This window comes from Vanellus vanellus (genome assembly GCF_965231255.1).
Source record: "Vanellus vanellus genome assembly, chromosome: Z".
Classification (NCBI taxonomy): Eukaryota; Metazoa; Chordata; class Aves; order Charadriiformes; family Charadriidae; genus Vanellus; species Vanellus vanellus.
The window spans coordinates 76,843,239-76,865,453 of NC_138908.1; the positions used below are offsets into that span (position 1 = coordinate 76,843,239).

The 22,215-nt window shown below is 45.4% G+C and overlaps 1 protein-coding gene across 1 annotated transcript in view; it reads left to right on the top strand.

The window, feature by feature from the left end:
* Nucleotides 1-12,072: 12,072 nt before the first annotated feature.
* The window catches only part of CCBE1 (collagen and calcium binding EGF domains 1), a gene marked incomplete at both ends in the record, with an annotated part of 99,359 nt that continues 89,216 nt past the window's right edge, over nt 12,073-22,215 (top strand). Inside the window, 2 exons of the mRNA XM_082497285.1 lie at nt 12,073-12,173; nt 12,311-12,391. Of these exons, the coding sequence (XP_082353411.1) occupies nt 12,073-12,173; nt 12,311-12,391 (182 nt within the window). The remainder of the gene's footprint in view (nt 12,174-12,310; nt 12,392-22,215) is intronic.

Below are 22,215 nucleotides of genomic sequence, written 5' to 3' on the forward strand. Positions count from 1 at the left end.
AGCCTCTCCTCATAGGGGAGGTGCTCCAGCACTCTGATCATCCTCGTGGCTCTCCTCTGGGCGTGCTCCAGCAGGTCCATGTCCTTCTTATGCTGGGGACTCCAGAGCTGGATGCAGTACTCCAGGTGGGGTCTCACAAGAGTGGAGTAGAGGGGCAGAATCACCTCCTTTGACCTGCTGGCCACACTTCTACTGATGTAGCCCAGGATACAGTTGGCCTTCTGGGTTGCAATCGCACACTGCTGGCTCATGTTGAGCTTCTCGTTAATCAGCACACCCAGGTCCTTCTCCTCAGGGCTGCTCTCCAGCCATTCCCCGCCCAGCCTGTATTTGTGCTTGGGATTGCCCCGACCCAGATGTAGGACCTTGCACTTGGCCTTGTTGAACTGTATGAGGTTGGCATGGGCCCACCTCTCCAGCCTGTCCAGGTCCCTCTGGATGGCATCCCTCCCCTCCAGCGTGTCTACCTCGCCAAACAGCTTGGTGTCATCAGCAAACTTGCTGAGGGTGCACTCAACCCCACTGTCCATGTCACTGACAAAGATGTTGAATAATACAGGCCCCAGTACCGACCCCTGAGGAACGCCACTTGTCACTGTTCTCCACTTGAACATCGAGCTGTTGACTGCAAATCTTTGAGTGTGACCGTCCAGCTGGTTCTTTATCCACTGAGTGGTCCATTTGTCGAATCCATGTCTCTTCAATTTAGAGACCAGGTTGACAGTGTCAAATGCTTTGCACAAGTCCAAGTAGATGACATCAGTTGGTCTTCCCTTGTCCACTGCCACTGTAATCCCTTCATAGAAGGCCACCAAGTTTGTCAGGCATGACTTGCCCTTGGTGAAGCCATGCTGGCTCTCACCAATCACCTCCTTGTTTTCTACGTGCCTCAGCAGAGTTTCCAGGAGGATGTGCTCCATGATCTTGCCAGGCACAGAGGTGAGACTGATTGACCTGTAGTTCCCTGGGTCTTCCTTGTTTCCCTTTTTGAAAATAGGGGTTATGTTTCCCCTTTTCCAGTCGGCAGGAACCTCGCCAGACCACCATGACTTCTCAAATATGATGGCTAGTGGCTTAGCGACCTCACCTACCCCATATACCACGGGCTTTGTCAGCACAAGCTAGGGTTGCATGACACATGCTGAATGTCCAAATTATTTTACTGAGATTGGTAAAGACTGCAGTATATCAGGAGCAACTGAAGAATAAACATGTATGAACAAGTTTATGAGTTTGTTGCACTGTTAATGATTACCCACCTTTCATTACGGAGCAGCAGGAGTAGCATAGCGGGCATATCTAACCATTAGCTAACAAATGCATTCACTGCTGTTCAGATGGAATTCCTAGTGGGAGAAGGTGCTGTTATAGTTATACGTTAATTGTGTCCACTGTGGAGTGGCTGATGCCATCAGTCCCCAGAGTGGGAGCCCTGCCCACATCTGGGGTAGGATGCTGTACCGGGCAATTGTTAACCCAGCTCCAAGCCAGTGCTGCTGTGAGGACGGAGGCACTGATGCCAACCCAGGCACGGAAGGGGAGGTCTGAGATGGGTGGGTGGGTGGAAAGACATAGGAAAAAGGCTTGGAGGAGAAGGCAGCAAGCCTGGGAATGAATGGCATGGAGGCCAGGGTCATCTTGTACAAACCACACATCTAAGAGAAGTTGGGAGACTTCAGTGGCTGACAAGAGGTGTCAGATGGACACTCCTCGAACGTTTCTTCTCCTCTGCAGGAGGCAGTTGGCTGGCCATGGGACTGACTTCAGCCAATGGACACACTGTCTAAAATCAGGGCAGGTACTGAATAAACAGAGGAGCCCTTCTGAGCTGCCCCTTGGCTGCTCTTTAGTACTGGCCTGAGCCTGGAAGAGGATCCCCTGGAGGGATCCCTCACCAAAACAGGCAGAGGATGCCAGGACAGTGAGGCCACGCTGATGCATCGCTCAGCCGGTTCTTGTGCTGTGCCTGCTCGCACCACGTCTGACAGCCTGTTTGCTTGTATGGGCCGCTTAGCTTGGAAATGCCTTGTCCCAAGTGTAATATCTCGTACACATGCTTGTAATTCACTGAAACCCCCTTTGCTCTCGTGGCAACTAGCCACCTAGATGTATTTAATCCAAAAATAAGTGTTGTAGATTATAAATAGCTCCTGCACACACTATGAACATATTCCAAGGAAATATTTGGACGCGCTGCCTGAAGGAAGAGTCAGTAAGGAAAGGCAGCTTAGTTCAGCTAAGTGCCAAGGTATGCACTGCTAATTTCCCTTGTTGTCCAGTAGAAATGAGTTGCTGTCAGGATTGTTCCCTTGTTTGCTCTTTTTCTCCGACAATTACTTCTTAGGCAGGAAAATAGTTGACCTAACTTTGGTAAGTAATAGGTGCACAGTCATAATACAAAACCACCTAATTTTCTGGAGTATTGAAATCACCCTCACCTCTTTGAGGTGAGGTAAATATCATTCAACAGATACTTGTCTTCTCTACATGATTTTTTGGGTTTTGCTGTTGGGTTTTGGTTTTTTTTTTTTGGCTGAAGCATGGACCTGGAAAATCTATTACATGATACATAGCAAAAAAAGAGAAATATGATTTGCTGGCTGCAGAGGACCGTTTGGAACTACAAGAACAAAGTAACATAATTCTCCAGTGTTTTGGTCCTTCCAGAGCACTGCTGGAGATGCTGAACATCATTGTTAAGCACTTAAGTATAGCTAATTGACTTCTCATTTTGTCTTTCCCAAGTACTTGGATCACAGTGTCCTGAGGTCTTCAAGACCTCACTCTGTATTGCCTTGAAGACACCTGGAAGGTGTGCATCAGTAATCACCAGGCACTGGTGGGGGTCTTATAGCGGAGGGCATGAAGGGGCCGAGGCCCAGATCCCAGAAGGCATGCCTGGTGCCTGCTGCCTTCCCTGGCGGTGTGGAGCCTCTGTGGCTTTGGGGGTCTGCACCCAAGTGGCTCACCCATCAGCGGGGATGCAGCAGATACCTGAACCTCGATCTCTCCATTCCTGGGGCCGTACGGAGACTGGCACCCTATGCATTCAGCGTTGCAGGTGAGCCCCTCAGCTGAGCTATTTGCTTTCATTTTACAGTGGTCACCCAAGCTGTGAGCATCACCACTGGAAACTCGTAGTGATCAGTGAGGACAGCGCTGATAACAACAGGGCTGCTCAGCACGGACTCCGTGTTTCCCAGAGCCACGGGAGGAAGGAGGATGTGTGTTTTCAGCCTGCGTTCATAGCTGTGTCCAGTGCAAATGCCTGCAGAAGACGATGCAGAAGGTATCAAATCCAGGCTCTGGTGCAGAGGAAAGCCCTTCACAGCTGCTGCTAGCCCACTGCAGGCTCCTGCTGTGTCACACTGGGCAGTGAAGGTCATACAGGAGACCATGAGTTTTCAGTCACCTGCATTTTGAGCTAGCACAGACACTGTTCTGAGTTGCTATCGCATCTTTGGGTAGCAATGTAGATATTTGGATGTAGAGTGGGAGCAGAACTGTGGGTGTTTTCTCCAGAAATACCCTTCTCCTCATTTTAATCTAACCTTTGCTCAAAAGTTGTGCAATTGGGACAGATGGCAAAAGGAGCAGAAGTCAGGTGGCAAAAAGCAGCACTGGTGCTTGCGTGAGCGTATAAGGATTAGTGTGATGAATTTTGAAAGATCTTCTAGCAAGATGGAAGGTGTACAGGGGATCAGTCCCTGACTGCTTGTAATATTAAATGACCTGCAATGGGGTAAATGTGAAGAAATGTGTCTTAGATTCATTGGTGTAAAGCACCTGTGATTCCTTGCTGAGGCCAATCAGCCTTTTAGTGATAGACAAGGATTAGGACACTTCTAGCCTGAAGTCAAACCTGATGAAAATTGCTTGTTTTGGAGAGAAACGTTGTTCTCAAGGCAAAATTCTGTATTTATCCTAGCAATTAACACTTCAGTAAATGGACATCCAAATGTGGATTTTCCCCTTTTCTGGCAGGAAAATTATCTTTCCCAACATGCTCCGTTTGCTTCCTGCCTGTGCTTGACAAACTTTGAAGTCTACCACATCCATCACTGATTACTGAAAGTCAGCGCTTTGCAAGCTCAGAAGAATAGATTATTTTTTTTTTCCTGTCACTGATTTTCTTCACAACAAGTGCCCCATGCCGTCGCCTTAAACTTTTTCATCTTTGGCCATCCACCGTAGGGATCAGGCCAGAAGGAGAACCATTGCTCTTGAAATAGGCACTAAAAGATTCATGTAATTTCTTATGTTTTTCATACAAACATCAGCAGAATTACACAGCGTTCGCTGCTGAAGATGGAGGGTGCCTGGAGATTCATTTTCCTGCAATGAATCTGCCAGAGCGTATTTCTGAGTAATTTATCGTTGATTTGTCAAGAGTGGTCAGTCCTCATAGAAAACAGTCTTTTATCTCTGACACAACCAGCATGGCTTTAATGGGAAGGGACTCTTTAACCGAGACAGTTTAAAAACACTTGCCTTTTGACCCCTTTCTTTGAGATGTGATTGAATGTGTGGAGTGTTTTTGCAAGGAGTGCAGAATAAATAAGCAGTGAGCGAGCTGTCACAAGCTGTGGAGTGAAGGTCGTATTCTTCTTTTTTTCACTTGTGTTTTGCCAGATTAACTTCAGTGAAATGGGTGACTGATCTGAATCGAGCCCATTTCTGTGATGAGTTACATGTGTTGCACCAAAGGGCAGAGTGAAACTCCAGTAAAAGCTGCCTCATTTAGAAGGAAATCGTGGAGGGGAGGGGGGACACACGTATCAGTACTAATAAGGTGACAAAAACAGTGTGCAGGAGATGAAAAGCATGAAACATACTGTTATTTCCATGGCAGGGAAATCTGCGCCGTCAGTGCGAAGGAGTTGCTTCTAATGTCATGCCAGGCTGATTTTCGGTTTAAGTAACCTGCCTCAGTCTGTGAGCGGAGGGGGTTTATGTTTGGGCAAACTCCATTAGCCCACTTATAAATTACACGCAAGTTAAAACATTCCTTCGTCAGCGGATTTATAGGTAAGGGTTGGGGGCGGTGTGCATGCACGTGTGTGTGTGCCGGCTTTTCCACGGAGGGCAGATGCGGTTAGCGCCCCAGGAAAGGCAGATTTCGAAGTCTGTGGCATAACCATACACCTTTCAATAATCCCTGCACTCAGCTTGGCCCATAACTATATGAACAAGGACTCCATCGCTAAATGAAGACAGACTTCGCGCTCTCTGAGAGGGCTTGAAAACTTTGGGACCTCCGTCCAGTCGCGCCCACGTTAATGCATCTGTCACCGGGGGAGTGCCCATGGCTCTGCGGGCACTCGAGCCAAAGAAAACACAGCTGGGGAGGGGGGGGGGGGGGATATGCCACAGCAGGGGCACGTGTGCGGAGTCTCCAGGCTGCGTTTGCTTTGGCGCGGGCTCCAAGGACCGCCGTGAGCAGAGCAGCGTGAGGGCTGCTCGCCTTCCCCCGGCGCCACAGGTCTTCCTCAGCATCCCTGCGCGGCTGCGAATACGGGCGGCCCTTTGCGAGCGAGGCTCCGGCGGGCCGCGGAAAAGCAGCTTTTTGGCAGGTGTAACCGCCGCTGCCTGAGCCGCCTTGGGCTGCGTCACGACGTAGCTGCAAAGCAGCTGCACGGGGAGTTGATTTTGCCCGCCCCGCAGGTGGGACCGCAGGCTGCAGGAGGCTCCGCGTGCGGGGACCAGACCGTGGCAGACACCCGAGCTCACTGCCACTTGCTGTGGATGGGTCCATAATGCTTAAATTTTGGTTTAGCAGCTCTGGAATAACACAGTGAAGTTAGTACTGCAGCGTGCAGCACTCCTCAAAGAAATCTGCATCAGGAACAAGCAGGAAACTACTGTTATGTATTCTGTAGTGTGAAATATCAATTTCTATACATAACAGGTATATTTTGTGCTTTTAAAGATGTCTATTTTATATCTTGATACTGTCGTCAGTGTCAAATTTTGCCCCTCAAATAAATACCTTAGACTTCACATAAGCGAACCTGAACAAAGGTGGGAAAGAGGAGATTAGGTCATGTTGTAGACGGCGTGCTGAGATTCAGAGATTAGAACCCACATGCTTAGAGATATTTAGACTGTGGAAAGTCTGGTCCTATGTCATTTACCCAAGGTCACATAAGCAGTTTGAGGCCGAGGAAGTAATTGAAAGCATTTTCTCCTCCGTTTTGCTTGCTCGTATGCATGGGAATTACATGTGCGCGTGTGTGTGAGCATGTTGAAAAACACATTTTTGGGCGGTTGCATCATCCATTCTCTTCTGATTTCTTCTACATATGTGGCTTGTTGCCTTACTTACTGGAATATCTTTCCTAGCATTTGCAAACCATTGACTGAAACTGATACATCCTTGTTCTTCTGTGAGCCGTATTCCATATTCCAAAATAAAGGCTTGTTGATTTACCATATGTAATTAAAAACAAACAAACAAAACACCCTTTAGTTGTAAGTTTTCAATTAACACTGATTTTTCACTAAGGTCTCCTCTTGCTCAAGCCTTTCACTTTTCAGCATGTCGTTTTCAAAGACACCCTCCTCCCCTGCCTTGCTGGGGATCAATCGTGGTCCAAAATGGGGAGGGGGGGGGCTGTTAGAGTCTGGCCATTTATGACCTCTTTTGGCGGCGTGCACATGCAACAATCTTGAGTGTTGCACTTCCTTTGCAGCAACTTGCATGCTAACACAGGGCTCCCACAGCTTTTTTCATCAAAGAACTACCTAATTTGTTTGGGAAAAAAAGGAATACTTCCCAGGGCCATCTTCCTTTGTGCTGCCACCACGATGTGCATTTGCAAACAAAAGAACAAGCGCTCAAATTTTACTTCAGTTTGTATCGTCAGATCCAGTTTCCCACGTATTCTGTTTCTTGTATGCACATGTGGGAACTGTGCAGGTATTTCTGTGCATCTGTGGTTAAAAATTGATTTCTCGATCAATGACCTTCCAAAGTCTTCCTCACCACCCGGGGCTTCTCTAGCACGGCACTGACATGGCATGATCATCACAGGAGTAATTGCTGCTTTAGGCGGAAAACCTCGTAAATCTCAGAAGCACAGGGACTTTGTTCTAACTATTACAAAGACTGGGCAGAAGGCATCTGTTTATCTTGCTGTCCGTGCACTTAGAGCGATGGCCCAAGCCTTGTCAAAGGAGCCTGGACTGACAAGAAGCACATACGCACCTCGGAGGCCAACGGTGTTTGATAGCTGGGATGCCACGGAAGATCTCACATTCTTCAGCTCTAATCTCTTATAACAAAATGGAATTCAAACCTAACCCTTGAGAAAATAAGTCAGCTCTGGTTAGTGTCATGCCATGTCCCATGTATTGGTCAGGATTTGCTTGGGTGGATTAGAAGTATCGTTTACCTATTTTCTGCTTGGTCAGCAGTGCTATTGTTTTAGCTGATATTATCCAAAGGTGTTTATTTTTGCTACTAATCTAAGATGAGCCCTGTAATTATCTGTGAAATGGAGGAAACAGTTCGGGGCAATTCCTTTCCGTAGCTGTGATGCTCTTTGGAGGCAATGCCTGATGGTCACCGTTGCATGTCTTCCGAGGTGCCTTTTTCCATGGCTCTTTTAAAAACACGTGCATCACACATTTCAACTATCTTGGTCCTGCATTAACACATTTTACTAAAAATGCCTTTGACAGAAAGCAGAGCCTTTTTTTTCTCCTAGATTGATTAAGTGCCATAATAGTGTTTGTGATGAGAAGTATCTTCCCTCTTTATAAAAATAAAAAGTATTTTTATTTAATGCATGTTTTGTGGTGTATTTCATATGTTGGGCTTCAGAAGTAAGATAACACCTGGTATCTAGTAGGAAAAATAAATAAAATATTTTCACTTTCACAGTTTTTCACAGCAGGGGGGTTAGACTAGATGATCTCCAGAGGTCCCTTCCAACCCTGACCATTCTGTGATTCCGTGATTCTGTTTCTCATCTTTTCAAGACACAACCACAACAGAAGCAAGAGGCATAACCCCCTTCCCTTAGTTTTTTAGCCCTTCTTCTCCTCACCCTTTGCTCTTTGTCACCAAACATAACTGCGTGCTGCTTTGACCATACCACCGTCTTCTCAGCATCCCTTCCTACCTCTTTCCGGCTCTGACATATGGCTGCTCTACCATCCTCTTTCAGGTTGAAATACCTGCTTAGACCTGGGCAGACCGCAGCCCCTACTGCAAGGTTCCCTGATGTTTCTTCAGCTCCTTTCTCTTCCCTGGTTTTCCTCTGCTTCTTCCTATTTCTTTTTTTTTCTGTCCTTTCTCTCAGTTCCTTACTGTCCCCTTCCTGTGGACTCATGGATCACCTCTGACAGCTTTTGCTTTCACTCTTTGCCTTTGCTCTGCCTATTTGTTCCTTGCTTCACGCAGCCTTTTAAAGGCCAGGCAACTGTTAATCACAGAAAAGTTAGGAAGAAACTCCACATCTCTCTCTGGGTAACTAGATGTAATTATTCAGGGCATATTTTTTGGATCTGGACAGGTTCAGTCTGGGCATTCACCTGGAAGGAAGCCTAATTCACAAATAACCAACATAAGGCCTTTCAAACCCAAAAAGTAGGCCCAAGATGTTCCTAAAAACTTCTGTTTTCTCTTTGTTTACACCTTCAGTCTTGCTGTGATCTCCCTGAACATGTCAATACCAGCAGCTGGAGATCTGGTGGAGTTGCCACCAAGGCACTTGATACAAACACAATGCTGTAGTGGGATTAAGGCTATTTACAATAACTGGTTACTTGCTGTTTAATTGAAGCAGATGGAAAATGCACTGATGAAAATGTCGGTTGTAAACAGATTAAGAAAAATCACAGTGCATACCTCTGAAGGTTCCAGTGAAACATCTTAAAGAGACAAAAACCCCTTAACCGCTGGTCCTCCCCACCCCCCAACATGATGTTCATAGTACTTTTAAAGGTGGGGGTGGTAAGTAGGAAAAAATTATCTTCTGTGTTCAGGATTGCCATTAATCTTGCAAACCTCTCTGCGCATTTGTACTGGGCCTAATTCAATAGCTCCGATGGAGGTCTATTGGTAGTAGGATAACACAATAACTGCTCAAGATCTTGTGAGCTTTTCATGGATGAGAATGACCTCAGTGTATTTCTAAATTTTTCTGTATGCTCTCTCCCCCTGTTCTGCCATGTGTAGAGGTTGTGCCTTTTCACTACAGAAATGGGTTTCTGAAGGGTCCTCATTGGAGGTGGCAATCAAAGTTTGCCTCTGAGCTGTTCCAGTTGCTAGCAAAATCCAGAAAAGAAACTCAAATTTGTATTATTAATTTAACAACATTATGAACGAACAAATTATGCAGGAAACAATGCATCTTCCTACATAAACAGTATAAATAAAACTTCTGATAAGCACTTTACTGCATTGAATTCCTCGTTCTTTTCTTTGAGAGCATTCCAAGATTTAGTGTGCAGCTTAATCAACTTCATACGTGCTTGAGTTGGGCAAGTCAAAACTAACATGACCCTGCACAAGGAAAAGCATCCCTCGCACGAGAAATCACATTCTGCTTATTTACTATATGTGAAAACAGCCCCAGATCATTCCTTCCCTGAGGCAACAGGAACATTTCAGTGTTTCCTTAACCACCGCCACCCTTCACACTTTCCAGGAAGCAAGCCGTGTTCTCAGGGTGGCCCTGGCCGCACGGTCATTAAAGCTGAGATGAAGCTGATGAAGCAAAATGATGAAACCCTCAACTTTAATGTATTCAGCAGTAATAGGGTTACCAACCGCAATGTATGGATGTTGTTTAACCTCTCTTTTCTATCTACTATTGATCACACTTAATTTCTTTCCTATCTAAAATTTTGGGGCCTGCTTTGGCAGAGTTGAGTACAGGATCAGCTTCACCTGCAGGTTACCGTGTTTAAGTTAACAAGGCTGTTTGCATGAGTTAAATGAAAACATACGTAAGCTGCTATAGTATTTTTAATTAAAAAGATAGTACAGTGTGTTGATACAGTGCTATGTGGGTGGCAGGCATTAAAGAAAAGGCAGAGAGCTGAGTTAAGCAATTCACGTAGTGAATCAGATCTGCAGCAAATGGCAAAAGTTCAGGAAAAAAACACTTTTGGGGAACATACTTATGCCAGGCCCCTATAGGGATCCTTTGAAAATCAGAGTCCTTCTGCAGTCATGACACTTGGGTCTGAGTTAGAAATCATCCAAAGGATTGCGGCTCTGTGCTCGGGTATGATTAAATTTCTTTAAAAAACAGAGCTTTTTGGAGGGACTGTAACCACTTGTGGAATGTGGTAAATTAAATCCTTTGTTATCTATAGACAGACATCGCAGGGGTTACAGCAGTGCAAACCTCTCTTCGTTCCAGACCTTGTCACTGGATACTTTGCACTTGGGGTGGGAGGGTAAAGAACGCGATGTGGAGACAGGTGTCTCCCGAGCGCTTGGGTCCAAGCACCCAGGTCCTGCTTTTGTTCCTGTTATCTCCAAATCAGGAGCGGCTGTGTGAGAGAGACTGGGGCTTAGCCCTGCAAGAAACACTCACAGTTTTCACTGGCTTCAAGACAGCAAGTCCTGTCTTTGCTTACTCATTATTTGTATAAAGGAAAAGAAGTAATTACAAAGAATAAACATCTAAAACATCCTCTCAACAGCAAAAGCAAAACCAAAAAAAATATAAAAATCTGCCATGCAGAACTCCCTTGCTTAAGGGAGCACAAGAACAGAGAAAATGTGCAGTGGCACCTAGAGCAGAGAAATACCTTGAAGTTGGCAGTTCACTGCACGTACAGCAGCCTGTGGTGACAGCAGATGCTGCGCGAGACAGGGAAAACTTCAGACAAGTCCCAGAGCTTCCCAAGTAAGAGTCCATCTATCATTAGCCTTCTTCTGGGTCCCGGACAACATACCAAAGGGATTAACAGCTTAATCAGAGCTGATTTGTATATGGGGATGTGCATCATGTATTTATTTATTTCACTATCAGGGTCTTCCTGTTACAGATGGGGAAACTGAGGCATTGAGCAGTGAAATGATTTGTTCAAATGTTGTCTCTGGCAGAGCAAAAAGTAGAAGGGAGGGTTGCTCGAGTCTTCTTACACACCTTTATTACTTCTGTGCTGGTTTAATAGAGGAGTTACAGTTTGTTACTTGCACATCCCTGACATTTCTGTCTGTAAAAATCATAGAATAGAAATATATAGGCACAGACTGTTGCTCACGTATCACTGATTTTTCTGGCTGTAAAATGAGGTCATTTATACTACAGGTGAAAGTGTGAGTAAGGCTGATTGGCATGCCCTCATTTCCCTGCAACCTTTCATGCTTGTAGGAAGTTCAATCAAAGCTGATACGTTGGCCAAACACTTTGCAAAGGCATCGTCGCTTTGCTGGTTCGCTCCACTGGTCCCAGGTAGTTTAACTGTGAAAACAGGATATGGTACAGCGGGCCAGACCCGATGCACTACTTTATCAAAGTCTGTTGTCATTAATCTCCTTTTTATGAATGGCGGGGAAGTGGCAGCCGTACACAAGGATAAACAACCGTCGCAGCAGAGATGCTTTGAACTGCTCTGCTGCTTTGGGAAAGAGATTGAAGATAAAGACGAATCTGGAAAGCATCAGTGATGGTGCACCGAGAGCTGCTGCTCACCCCCACGGGTTTCAGACCTTACCATCACTTTCTGCCCCGCTCACGCTGGGGCGGGCACCCCCCGCACCTTTCCCCCTGCAGCCGAGGGGGGGAGGGGGGGGGGGGGGGAACGACGACGAGGGACCGGGAGGGGGTAGATTGACGTCCCCTTACCCCCGCCGCACATCTGCCGCGACCCCTCCACATCTGGCCGCCTTGCCCCGCCCCGCCCCGCCGCGGGGCCGCATCTTGCCGGCACATCTGGGCGGGCGCGGCCCCTCCCCGCGGGGCACATCTGGCGGCGGCGGCGGCGGCGGCAGCGGCAGCGGGGGGCGGCCCTCCGTCGGGGCGGGAGGAGCGGGCGGGTCGGCGCAGCCCCGCCGCCGGCCGGGGCGGGCAGAGCCGGCGCGGCGCGCAGGGGAGAGGCGGCCCGATGGGGCGGCCGGCCGGCAGCCTGGCCCCGCTCCGCCTGCTGCTGCTGCTGGCGCTGGGGCACGCCTGGACCTACCGGGAGGAGCCACAGGACGGCGACAGGTGGGTGTCATGTCCCCCCCCGGCCGCGGACCCCCGTGCTGCTGTTTTTTTCTGTGCGCACCCCCCCCCCTCTTTTTTTTTCTTTTTCTTTTCTCTCCTTTTTTTTTTTGTTGATAATCCCACTCCCCGCCTTGCAGGGAGGTTTGCTCCGAGAACAAAATCGCCACCACCCGCTACCCCTGCCTGAAGCCCACGGGCGAGCTCACCACCTGCTTCAGGTGAGCGCCGCGGCCGCGGGTGGGAGGGGGGGGGAAAGGGGGGAGCGAGCGTGGGCGACACACGCGTGTTGGTGTCAGGCGCGGGGACAGCGGCTGTGGCATCTGTTCGCCTCCCCTCTGCTCTCTGCTAGCCCACCCCGGCATTTCTACCGCCCCAGCCGCCGGGGAACGGGTAACTCGTCGGTCTGGCGTTCGGCATCTCCCCTGGCAAGTCCCGCTTGTTGCCCACACGAAAGGTTTTAGTAGCCCGCTGCGAAGGCATCGCTGGAGAGGGTGCGTGTGGTTTTGGTTGCCGTATCCTGGCCGATAGTCATTGATGCAGCGAGAGAGGCTTCCTCTGACCTGGCTGTCTAGGAGCGCGTTGGAGCTATAGCTGCATCAGTCACAGGATAATCAGTGAGATCAGCTGGATTCATGCCACCCGAAAGACATTTACATTTAGGTAGATGAATCATACCCTCAGAATGAGTAACTTCTGCAGCTACCAGCTCTGGGGGAGACTTCGGCAGAGACCTCTCAAATTAAGTAAGATGAATCCAACCCTGAGTTTTTGTTTTTCAGCTGTGTATTTGAGAAACATCATCTGTTTTTCAGAAGAATTTTAAAGCTGTTTTAATGGTGACAAATGTCCAAAACAGTTGACAATAGATGTGCTTTTGGAGAAATAGACACATAACACGAGCACACACGTATCCCTTCGCTGATTAGTCCCATCCCCACAGATGAGGCGTTTCATCTATGAAAGCTGCTTCTTGTGCGAGGTTACTTTGTGGAGGCAGCTGTGCTCTGCCTGCGTGTGTGTGCCTGCGTGTGGCAGGGAGCCACTGACGTACACCAATAATAAGATAAGGCACACTGATGCTTGTGAAGGGTGTTACAGAGGTTGCCCATTTCTTCCCAGAGTGTTTTCCATTTGGTGTAAATACCAAGAGAGCCGCAGACACACGGTGCAGCAGTGTTGTGCCTTGCTTGCACGCTTGGGGATGCTCCATGCCCTCCAGCAGCCACAGCCACCCAGGAGGGTGTCATACCACCACCCAGTTCTCATCAGCGTTAGCATCCTTACAGCCCCTGCGAAGAGCTCTGCGAGGATCGGAGACCACCCTTCTCCGCTTCCCTTGTCTTCTCTCTCCTCTCCCTGTGAAGGTGAGGCAGAGCCTGCTTATAAGTGGCTCTATAGCTGCTCACTTTTTGGAGAGAGGCAGTGTGTAGGTTTTGCAGGGAAGGAGAGTACTTGGTTGAACCTGCAGCATTTCTCTGGTTTGGGAGCAGAGCACTCAAGGTTGTGCTGAGTGGAGAGTTACTGAAGGAAAAAGCTGTACTCCTGCATAAAACAGCACGCACATGACTATCCTGCTAGTCACTGCATGTCCCAAAATCTTTCTGAGCAAAGTGGGTCTCCTTTGTGTGTAATGGATGAGGAGTTCACAGGCTCCACTGGCTGCTGTAGGCCACCATGCAAAGAAAGCAGGACTCTGTCTGGCTGCCAAGTCCCACTTGTACTTTCTTCATCCTTGCTAAGGTATTTCTGACCTTTGGGCTCTGGGTATGCCGAGCCCTCCCTCCCTCCACAGCTCTCCCCCCGCACAATCCCAAGCAGTATTCACCATCCCAAACCAGCACAGACTGTGAATGAGCATTTCCAAATCACTCCATTGCACTCTATGTTGTCCTGGTTCGTGTTTTCAATTTTTTTCTATATCTATGAGTGCTAGGGCTGCCCTGCTTTAAGAAAGAAAAAATCAATTTCCACGTAATCATATGTTTTCAAGGTCTAACCTTTAAGGCCAGGTAAGGAGAGCTCTATCCCCCACCCTGCGAGCTCTCTTTTGTGATGTCCACATGCACAAGAGCAAGGCAGCATCTCCAAAACGGAGGCACACACATACCTGTGCTGTGGTGTGCTGCTGGTCCTGCCCCTCGGAGGTGTGCCACGCTCTGACATGGACCAGCAGCATCACACACACCTGTGGTGGTTAACCTTAGGGGAAGAGCAGCATCCCCATTGCTCCTGGTAGCAAGGTGTGCTTCCAGCAGGCACATGGAATTAACCTCAGCAGAACATGTTTTAATTTAAGATTTATTAATATTTTGAGATGACAGGAAACTTGCTAGTGTTGACTAAGGCTGTGGTGCCTCAATGTGGGTTTTGTTTCGTAGGACATTCAAGTACTTTAGGATTCTGTTTTCACACCTGGAATGACAGCAAACATTTAAAAAACTTCAGCTCAACAGAAACTCAGCTGTGGCTTTAGGGAATTTTCACTCCAGGTTTCTGAGAAACTTGATTTTGGTCTTCTAATATTTATTCTTATAAAAGTCCTTTTTTCATCTTCTTAGACAGTTTTTTGACAGTATTTCATAATGACAATAGTTATGAATAATATAGTAATTTATATACAGTTTTAGAGGTAGTTTAATAGGATAGTTAACATCAGGTGCTATTTATTATTAGCATACACACTTAATTTCTTTTCTAGGTCAAACTACCTTTTGTGTAGAAATTAAAAAACTGACACAAAATTTATCTCATGTCATAACATGTCAGGCATAAGGCAACATGCACCACTGCTAATGATCTGCTGTGCAATTAGTTAAATGGAAAAAAAAAAAAAATTTGAAGTCAGATGTCAAAATTCCTGAGCAAAATTAGTTTTCCAAAGCATAAATTCTTGACTGAAAGCAAATTCATCCTTTTATTACTCCTGCTGGATTTTTTCATGAAGATCAGCATGTTTGCAGAGCACTTCAATAAAAATAGCATCTTTTCATCACAGAAAATATTTCTTGAATTTTTTTTTTTCACTAGATTTACTCATGAATAAAGATGAGCCAAATAGAGGGCCAAGCCAAAAGTGGGGCCAAGCGCTTAGAATATATTGGCATTTTTCCCTGTGGTCATAGCAACCTTGTACATAATTAGATGTATTTTTACTTTTTGAATGTGTGCAGTCTGGCCCTTGGCTTAGTTTGATTTGTATTTTTTTAGATGTTCTCTGTATTTATTTTCATAAGAGTACAGAGGAACAGATGCAAAAAACAGTGGGAGCTTGTACGATATGTGCAAATTTCGTGTAAACTCGTGTATGTAACTGCATAAAGTACCTGGTAGTAATGGCCCCATCATGTAGGTACAGAGAATAACTTCTGCAGATTTGTTGACAATGTAATAGGCAAATAAGACTTTGAATTCCTACTGTACGCAAAATTCATCAAATTTGATGAAATTTGGGCAGCATGAGAATATGAGGCCCCAATCCACATGTTGCTCCAGCTGTTTGAATGTGATGTTAACCTGTTTCACTCTCAGATAGGCTTTTAAACAATTTGTTGGCATGTTAAACTACATTAATGTTGCTGCAGTTTTCTTCAGTGCTTCCATGTGTTATCACTTGCATGTGACAATTCAGTTTGGACATCTTAGCAGCAGTCCTTTTCATTACAGTCCATCAACTCATAGAATGGCTTAGGTTGGAAGGGACCTTAGAGACTGTCTAGTTCCAACCCCCCTGCCATGGGCAGGGACACCTCCCACCAGACCAGGTTGCTCAAAGCCCCATCCAGCCTGGCCTTGAACACCTCCAGGGATGGGGCCTCCACAGCTTCTCTGGGCAACCTGTTCCAGTGCCTCACCACTCTCAGAATGAAGAATTTCTTCCTAATATCTAATCTAAATCTCCCCTCTTCCAGTTTGAAGCCATTACCCCTCGTCCTATCACTACATGGCCTTGTGAAAAGTCCCTCTCCAGCTTTCTTGTAGGCCCCCTTCAGATACTGAAAGGCCACAATAAGCTCTTCCCAGAGTCTTCTCTTCTCCAGGCTGAACAACCCCAACTCTCTCAGCCTCTCCTCACAGGAGAGGTGCTCCAGCACTCTGATCATCTTTGTGGCCCTTCTCTGAATCCGCTCCAACAGGTCCATGTCCTTATTATGTTGCGGGCCCCAGAGCTGGGCGCAGTACTCCAGGTGGGGTCTCATGAGAGGGTCAGAGTCCCCTCCCTCGCCCTGCTGGCCACACTACTTCTGATGCAGCCCAGGGTACGGTTGGCCTTCTAGGCTGGGAGTGCACATTGCTGGCTCATGTTGAGCTTCTCGTCAGTCAGCACCCCCAAGACCTTCTCCTCAGAGCTGCTCTCCAGCCATTCTCTGCCCAGCCTGTATTCGTGCTTGGGATTGCCCCGACCCACGTGCAGGACCCTGCAGTGTTATATTCGGTTAGAATTCAGAGAGTGTAGTAAAAAGGATTTAGAAAGACAATATACAGACGTAACAGAAACATTTGCTAGTGGGAAGCTGTGTGCCGGTCACCAGTTTTAGGAAGATTCAAGTGTGAAGCAGACAGGAAAATGAGAATATTTGTATCCCCTGACTGTACAAATCTCTTTATCTACTAGACACTTAAATATTGCCGTAAATTGACTTGAAAGAAACAGTTTTGCTCCTTTTCAGATTTTTTTTTTTTTTTTTTTTTTATAAAACCAAAGGGCTAAATTAAGGAAACCAGCATGTGTGAATCGGGGGCAGATGAAAATTTGAACCTGGATCTGCATAGCCTGGAAGAACACTTTAGCCATTGGCGTCATGGGAAAAGGGAAGGTTTTTTTTTCCTTTTATTCAGCTGAAACTATAAGTCTAATTCCCTCTCAACTTGCAAATAAAATTAACTAAATTAGTTGACGAAACTGATTTTTTTTAAAGAAATAGACACAAACAAATCATGAGAGAAATTATCAGTTTTTCCACTATCTGTCTTTCTCTGACATCATGGTGAGCACTCTCTATTTCCTGCAATTTTTGCTGAAAATGAAGTGTACAAGTTTCTCAGGGAATATATTATACCCTAATTCTGTGTGTAGTGATGGAGGCTGCTCCTGCTCCTTCCTTCTGCGGGACCAGCAGGGAGTAGGAGGTTTAGAATAAGAGTGCTTGGCGGAACAGTCCTAGTTAATGGTGGTAAAATATCTGTAAAGATGAGGCAAATCTTCACATGTTATATCTGCAAATAAGCCACATTTTGTGGGGCTTAAACCTCGGCTTAGAACTTAATCAGTAACTTTGTAGTGTTTCGCAAGCAAAAGGTCTTTTAAATAGGATGAACGTGTTTCAATGTAGGTTGACAGCTCCTTCATCTGATAATTAGCAGCTATAAGTATTTTACAGAAGCCCTCCCTCCATTTCAGGTTTTAAATTTTGCTGTGAAAGATTGCTCTACACTTCATAACAAAAAGACAATTCAAATGTATTGCAGAAGAGAATGCGTGTATACTTACACCCTACTTAATTCTGATGCTAACCAGAGATCACATGCCTCAAAAAGCATTTCTTTTTACTCTCTTGAATGCTGATATTGCTGGTGGAGCCTACTATTTTTATAGACTGTATCATTTTGCACATTCTTAAAAGATAAAAGTAATTGCAAGTAAGTTGGATTGTAGCTGTTTCACAAAGAGCAGCACTTTCACTAATATGCCCTTGGGGACCATGTGCAATTCCTGGTTCCCAGATACTCAGCGAGCATGTGGCAGAGCTTTCCAACAGGAGAAAAAATGCTGAATACAATTTCGAAGCTTTCAGCTGGAGTAAGCAAGGATGACGTTTTGTCATCTTATCTTCTGACTTTTCTTTTTAGGGATTTCATTTTTTATTGTTGCTGTTGTGTTTCCTCTCTGAAGTTTTGCTGACCGTTTCAGTTTTAATGGAATTGAAAGATCTCCAATTGATATATTATAATATAACAGTAAAACGAGAAATTTATCTGATTAGAGCAAAGTACTGCTTAATCTCCAGTTATCTTGCAGGCAAATGCTCTCCATGGTGAAACTTTGCTGAAAGTTTAGGAGAGGATATGATTTTGAATTTTGTTTTGGTTTCAGAAAACTAAACATACACAACAGCTGTGTTGTGTACATGTCCCAAAAGAGTTTCTTTACATTTCAATAAACTAGCAATGCTTCTTTTGCGCGTAGTTCAGTGGTGAAGTGCCATGAGCTGCTAACTCTGTGCATCTCTCAGGGTAGCGTCAGCATCTGAAACAGGCACACATAGACTGTGAGCGCTACTGCAGAGAGCTGTGTGATCGGACTTGGTGATCAGATTGAAAGTGAGGAGTGTCAGAACTTAGTAATTTATTCACCCTATGAAGAAGCCTGTGAATATGCATATAGTATGGGGCCTTTTGAACTCCATACCAAACCATCATCATGAAAATGAGGTCTTCAGCAGCTCTGCCACGTGGCACATCCATGGAAGGAGTGCTGCTCTCCAGTCTCACTAGTACTAATTCTACTAATTTGTTCACTAGCGTGATGTTTATGAAGAGATGCAAGAAAGCTAAGTGTTCCCCTAGTTAAAAAGGTTTTTTTGTCCATTTTATATATACATCTTAAAAAATCTTCCTGGAAATTGTCATCACAGGTAGACTTTCATACATATGAATAAATAAAAATTTGCTTCGGTACACTACTTTTTTACAAAACAGTGTATGCCACAATGATGCTAAGACATTTTTCCCAGCTTTCCTAGATTTTTTTTTTCTCACTATTGCTTTGAAAGTAGCACTTTTAAGCATCGCGGTTCTGATTGCGGTCAGTCCTTAGTTTGATTCTATTTCCTTTGCTGTGATTGCCAAGGGAACAGATTGCTTGCCGTTGCTGAGACGCATTGTGAGTATCTGCAGGTTAAGAGTAACACCAATGCCACGTGTGTGTCTGTAAGTTTCCATACCGCATTTGGGTGGCCGTGACTTTCTGGGTCACTTTGCTGTCTCAGGTGCTAAGGATCTTAATTCTTACTGAATTTCGTTGAGGTTAGGGACACTTGAGATCTCAGCAGATGTGGATGCTGCTGGCTGGAGCAAAGCCTCCTGCAGCAAAACGTGGTGCTGCTGTGGGTTTGCTGTGCAGTGTCTCCTCTGCCCAGCCAGTTCGCTCCGAAATGAACCAACATAATTAATGATCTTTTGGAACATTGCGTAATTACTGAGAGTGGTGCACTGAGGTAGGATATGCTACAATTAAAGGATGAGGTCTGGCAAATGGTTGTTCGTGTAGTCCAGAAGTTTTTGATGTTGACATCAAAGCAGTTTGGAGAATTTTAAACCTGGGAAGCCAAGAGCTTTATGGTAAGTGCCCTCCTTGGTGGTTTGATCGATAATGAAACCCAGGTGCATTGCATTATGGTTTTCATCTGCAGAATATGGGGTTAAATATGAACTGACTTTCCCGGGCATGTCGTCTAGCTCAGAGACTCCAGACAAACAAAATAGTAGCCTTAGGGCCTCCCGTGGCTGATATGAAATATGTAATAAAAATAGGCTGCCAAAGGGAATATGACTTTTGTAATTATCCTCAGTATTGTATATGCTCACTGAGGTCAGGCTACAAACAAAAACACACATGCACGCACCCTGGGGAGGATGCCTGTTCTCCCAACTAGGCTTGGAGCTAAGCTACAGGAGCTGACACATCTTCCCTTCACAGCCTCTCCCCTTCTTTTCTCTCTCCCCCTCTGTAAAGTGCAGGTCCATATGGGGGCAGGAGGAACACCTTGCCGGCAGATATTTAAATTGCCCATTCAGGCTTCACTCAGTTCAGATGGCCTTTGCTCGTTGCCATAGCTCAGACTTACTGGGAAGCAGCTGAACATGAAATATTTAAACAACACTTGGAAAAATAGATCAGGCTGGCTAGGCATCCCAGATAAAATGGGATCGCCCATATTCTGCTGTGAAAGCCATTGCCCAGTACAAAGAGCATCTGGGAGAGAGGTTTTCTGAGACTGCTGCTGCGCTTGCCTGTTTTACTGCCATTGCATGTTTGGGCGAGCACCTACTGTGTGTGTGCAACAAGGGCACACGAAGAGGCGTGTGCGAGATACCTGGTGTGGCCCCGACCGCTGTCTTACAGATGCGCAGAGACACTGTACCTGGGACATACCACATTTCCGATGGCGCTCGCTCTTGCGCAGTGCTGGTCGTTTGGGGTATGTGTCATTTTGGTTTTCATTGAGATTGTGCTGAGCTCTCAAAACCTTGACTTTAACCTTTTGTTTTTGTCTCCATCGCAGTGCCCTGACTCCTGAGATGGCTTTTCTCTCACTGTGTGAGTCATTGCTGAGTGTTCCATATCGGGGTCACTTCAACTGGAGCTGTTGGGGATGGCAGAGGGCTTGCTTTGTGCTTAGTCAGTGACAGGGAGATCTGCTCTGGAGACCTTCACTTGTGTTGCTTATGGCTCCTCTGGACCCAACTCCAGGGTTCCTCTCTTTAAAATTCCTTACCAAAAGTCTGAGACTTGTGCCTACCATCCAAATAAGCAGAGCTGGCTGATTTACAGAAAAAAAAACCCAAACAACAACAACAAAAAAAACCCCAAAACTTTCCCCAAATTCTGCTCTGAATTTTTTCCTTCTGTTGTCCATTTTCTGTTTGCTCGGTTTCAGTTGTCAAACTAATGGTGGCTTCTGCTGTAAACTAACAGTAGCAAATGTCACTCTACTGCTCTACTTGGCCGTGTCTTCTATGTTGTTCCAATTGTAAGCACAAACAATGGAGAGCAGAATCCATACAGTGCTGACTTGGGTTCTTTTTGGCCTAGGAAAATAAAGCAATTTGTTTGCATCTCCTTGAGGGTAGCTCTGTTTTACAGTCAAAGAGAAAAACAATTTCAGTTGCAGACAGTAATCGCAGAGCTTAGTTGTGTTTGGAAAATCCTTCTCACTTGAAGAGTGTTTTCCATCATGTTGTGTTGATTCCATTGTTGATCCTGGTTCAAAAAATGAAGTACGAGACTGTAAAGCATTTAGTGAACCTCCGACTATTAAAAACATATACTTTTGTTAAACTTAAGTTCTAACCACATCCATTTTAATTGATGATCTATGCTGGAATTTAAATAGAGTGAAATACACAGGGATTACATTCACTGTATGAATACTAGCAGCCGTTCAGTAGCAAATGTGCATCAAACAGAAATTTTCTCCTTCATTTTCAAATGTGCTGGCAGCTAAAGTGGTCCATGCACAATGTTTTAAGTGGGAAAGAGGGGCAAAATCAAAGCTATAATCTGAGTTTTTAAATGGGTTGGTCTTGGAGAATGAATAGGCTTATTATAAGTCAAAGGTGAGTTACACTAGAGAGAGAGTTTGGAGAAATACAGGACAATATTCATCTGGGCTAGCAAGTGTATGACAAACAATAACCTTTCTATGGAGAAATCAGTGGTGCATACCTTCCGATGTAAAACAACAGTGTTTATGTTGGCTTCGGAGTCTCATTACCATCCCTCAGGGGGAAGGTTGACCACCTAATTCTCCATAACAAGATGGGTAAATCCAAGAAGTTAGACGGTACAGTCTGCAAAATGGATGAAGAAATACATTAAGTAGTATCACCATATTTGATGAGTAATGGGTAAATGCTGACAATTTGGAAAATTGTGAAAACACACCAAAAAAACGTATGCTCAGAATTCTTTTTATAAGGGAGAGCAAATAACTTTATTGGCTGCGTTGTTTCATTGTAAATAACTTCCTGCTGAGAGCTCTGATGTCTCAGTTGAATGTGAGTATCTCTATGATCACATTCAACACATTTAATATATGGTGTAAATCTGACGTCTTGCCTATTCAACAAGATGTTATTATCATACTCAATTTTCATTATAGAGTTTATTATCATAGCTAAAAAAAAAAAAACGGTATCATTTTCTAAGCATTGCTCTCTGGAATTTTGACAAAACCCCTTAATTTAGAGATTATTGCCTTTGAGAGCTGAAATGAGTTATAATTCAAACAAAAATAGCCAAAGGGAAAACTGTTTTAATCTT